Source organism: Geospiza fortis, unplaced genomic scaffold, assembly GCF_000277835.1.
Source record: "Geospiza fortis unplaced genomic scaffold, GeoFor_1.0 C13866736, whole genome shotgun sequence".
Classification (NCBI taxonomy): Eukaryota; Metazoa; Chordata; class Aves; order Passeriformes; family Thraupidae; genus Geospiza; species Geospiza fortis.
The window spans coordinates 1-3,722 of record NW_005056314.1 but is presented as its reverse complement, the minus strand read 5'-3'; the positions used below and the strand labels follow the sequence as shown (position 1 = coordinate 3,722).

General features: G+C 39.4%; 1 protein-coding gene across 1 annotated transcript; it reads right to left on the bottom strand.

Annotated features, from left to right (window-relative positions):
• Positions 1 to 41: 41 nt before the first annotated feature.
• Positions 42 to 3,716, bottom strand: LOC102037970 (centriolar coiled-coil protein of 110 kDa-like; the record flags this gene model as incomplete). Its single annotated transcript, XM_031065876.1, has 7 exons — positions 3,156 to 3,716; positions 2,379 to 2,497; positions 2,059 to 2,242; positions 1,248 to 1,384; positions 807 to 923; positions 439 to 540; positions 42 to 158 (listed from the first exon to the last, which is right to left on the bottom strand). Coding segments are annotated over exons 1-7 (1,266 nt in total), but the record flags the coding sequence as incomplete, so codon positions are not given.
• Positions 3,717 to 3,722: the final 6 nt, after the last annotated feature.

Below are 3,722 nucleotides of genomic sequence, written 5' to 3'. Positions count from 1 at the left end.
AAAGTCCTGCAGCAGTTTACAATCCCTGGGAGATAACACACCATTTGCCTGAGCATCTTCTCTTTACGGACTTCGCGATCGTGCCGCAGGATGTTCATTCTCTCCGACGCGCCCATGGTGAAAAAGATGTCATGGATGTCATACAGAGCAGCTCGCAGCTGGAAAGAATCATTGAAATGTTCAGTAAATATTCAATCAAGTTTACATGCCCATGGTTTTGAACATCAAGCTCTTTTTGCTTTCAATCTAAACAAAACACTTCGTAATTTTGAAAACCGTTTTTTGATATCAAATAATTTTGTGTCAAGCAAAAAAAATGGAATCTTCTCTTCTTTAAATGTTTTACTCTAAACAAAGCCACTCTCAAGGTTTCATGTATTTATGTTACAAAAGCAGAATAGCTAGGAAAGACCAAAAAAAAGGTTTAAATTGTGTCACCTGAGCCAGTACTCTTTCATGAAGGGATGCATCTTGTGCTGACACAGTTCCTCTTTTCAATGGGGCTTCAGATTGAAAATTTTTTAGGAACTCCAGAGTATCCTGGGAAAGATGGGAAAATAAGAGTAAACACCAGGCATAACCCTTCATAACAAAACAATCATTACAAACAGTACACACAGCAAACAGATTCTTTGTTTGCCTTGGACCTTGTGACACTAAACAATGCATCACTCAAACATGTTCATGTGCAGCCCCAAAATCTGCTGAGAACAGAAAATGCAGGATTTCATCTATCAATGGAAGGCAGGAACAAAAACAAACAGGAGAAGAAGCTGTCTATTACAAAAAAAAACCGCTGATCTTACTTTTACAGTTTGCTTAAGATGTTTCAGTTTTTCTGTCTGCAGGAGTCTACGAGTGAGAAATCCCTTTGCCACTGCTGTGATCTTGTCGAACTTCATTTGTATCTCCGGACTGAAAACCTTAAAAAAAATCCAAAACTTTTTATAGAAAAGCAAGAATTATGAATTATTTATCAAATAACATCCATCAAGTGACATAAGTTTCCAATAAGAAAAAAGCTGTTGATAAAGCTTTGACTGGGCTCAAAGTACCCACCATAATTTAGCAGACGCAATACATTGCTATATGATTATTTTGCAAATGTGAGTAAGAAAAATAACTTACACAGTTCTCTGATGCAATCAAAGTTGACACAGGAACAGATACTAAAATTTTCTGTTACTAGTGCCTTACAAAAAAATGAGGGCCTTTTAAGATAAAAATAAATCTGTCTTTTCCTTTACCTGAATCCACCTAGTTTTGATCCTATTACTTGGCCTGCATACTGAGGTCTTTATAACTCCACTACCTGATGGTGCCCAGAGATAGAATGAAGTTTCACTTGTTGAAGAAAAGGTGTTGGGTGTTGTATGAGCAAAACCTGCATAGAAAACAGAACACACAGTTCAACACACACTTCTGCCCAAAGTAATGCCTGTCTGTGGATACATTCAGCTCGAGGGTCACAGCTTTGTCTGCAAGGTCAATTACAGGCAAGAAGCAAGTTAAATATTTCTGACTGATTTCCATGCAAAATTTGCTAAACAAAAGACAGAACAAAACATTTCACAACGTTCTGGAACAGGTGAGAGGTGTTCCATCAGCTATAGCTGTACTGCCTTGCAGTTAGGAACCCCTGGCAGAGCCCCTCAAAACCTCCTACACAAATGTTGACCACCTGGCCCAGCGCTGTGCAGCTACATGGCACGAGGATAATCCTTGTGGGACATGATGCAAATCCACATCCTCATCCTTGATCAAAGGAGGCTATTCTTAGCTTGTTTTCCTTGGATGTGCCCTAAAACAGTTACATAACAAACACAGTACATGGAACTGTTCAAGGATGGCTGAACCTGTGCTAAATGGCAGTGACACAAAGATGCAACAGCTTTTGTTTCACAAATGCTGCCCCCAGCTGAGGGCAGCAGCCTTCTGTGTATCCTGAGCAGCCCTAGGGCAGGAACACCGCGCTTATCCACACAGCTGGTCCAGTCAAGCACTGTAGAACAAAGTAGATCACAACACTTAATCTATAGTCTTCCCTTCCAGTTTTACCAATGCTAGTGGAGTTTGTGTTATGGACTGTCTCCAGCTGAGACTGCACACTTTCCAGCAAGCCACCTTCACTTTTTTTCCTCCACTCCAACTCCATCCTGCTGTTAATATTCACTTTGGAAATTTCTATTTCTGTTGTAGTAACCTTCTCTCCTTTTGAATTTCTCTTCTTCTCTTCCAGTTCCTACAAAAGGAAGATTCAATCATGAGACTATTTTTCTAACTCTGCAAAGCAACAGAATATAGATTCAAACTCAATTGCTTCCTGAAAAACTTCCAAACAACACAAAACCTTTGCTTATTCTTCCTGTTGAACTTACCTTCAATTCCTCCTGTTCTCTCTCTTGTTCAGCTATCAGAATCGACAGTTGTTGTGCATGCTGTTCTTCAAGTCTCTTTTTCACTTCTTCAAAGGTCAGCTCGTTAGTTTTTAAAATACCTTCTGAGAAAATACATAACAAAGAATCAAATATTAAATACTCTCTATATGATCTTTGCCAGAGACATCCATCCTTTATTAGAGGTAATCTGCCTCATCAGTAAAACGTTAAAAGGATGTCTTTGATATCAGGTTTCCTTGATATCAAGTTCCCACTATGTATTGCACAGAACCCCATCATTTACTAGTCCTTCAAAGTATTTGCACATGCATATTTGTGAACTAAACTTGTGGATGGAACAGTAACACCAAAAGCCTATATTAGAACAGGGACATGGAAAATACAGCTCTAAGAATTGTTACACTTGCTGGAGTGAATTAATGTTACTTATGCCACTTCAGCCTCATTTAGTAGAGACACATGCAGATGTAACACAGTCTTGAATTTGAAGAAAATATCTATACGGTTTTATTTTCATTTATGTGGGCTATCTTTTCTTTCAGTAGTCTTATTTAGACCTCATGGCATAAGACAATTGTCTTAGTAAAACTAAATTCCAGCTCCTAGACTGAAATGGGAAATCAGTATTTGTGAAGTCAAATTAAATTAGAGAAATGAGACTTCTGAAAAGAAACACCAATGACTAATGATCACTGGGGTTTTTTCTAAAATATTTATAAACTGTGAAGTAACCCTCAAGCACAGGAAATCTTTTACCTTTTGTCGTATTTTCAAGGACTGCATTCTTGGTAATGTAAACTGATCCCACGGGATATTTCTGTTCTTGCAGCCACTGCTTCTCTTGTTCTTCCATTCCAACTCTGAGAACACAGGAACTGTTTTCTTTCTGGCAGTTGTCAGTGTCCAAATCAAGTCTACGTTTTACCTTTTCATAATTTTCTGGGAACTGCTCATTTGCTGAGGAAACATTTGGAGTATTATCCAGCTGCTGTCGCACATTCTTGCTCTGCAGTAGTAGTGGAGATGGACTTTCCACGTCGTAAGATTTATTGAGTTCCACTGGGGAATTACATTTAATGTTTTCTGCCAAAGTAGCTGCTTTCATTTCATTCACAGCCAGGATCTTCTGTGTCACTGCAGACTGACTGATGGCAAAGGACTCATTCAGTTTTGGAGGAGCCATATTAGGACTGCTCTCTACTTTATATGGCCCTCTGCTGTCCATCACCACCTGTCCTTCCAGCATAGCCGACACTGCTCCTCTGCTTTCAAAGAGCCCGAAGGAATGGCGCTTTGGCTTGCCAGCCCCCAACCCATCACAGG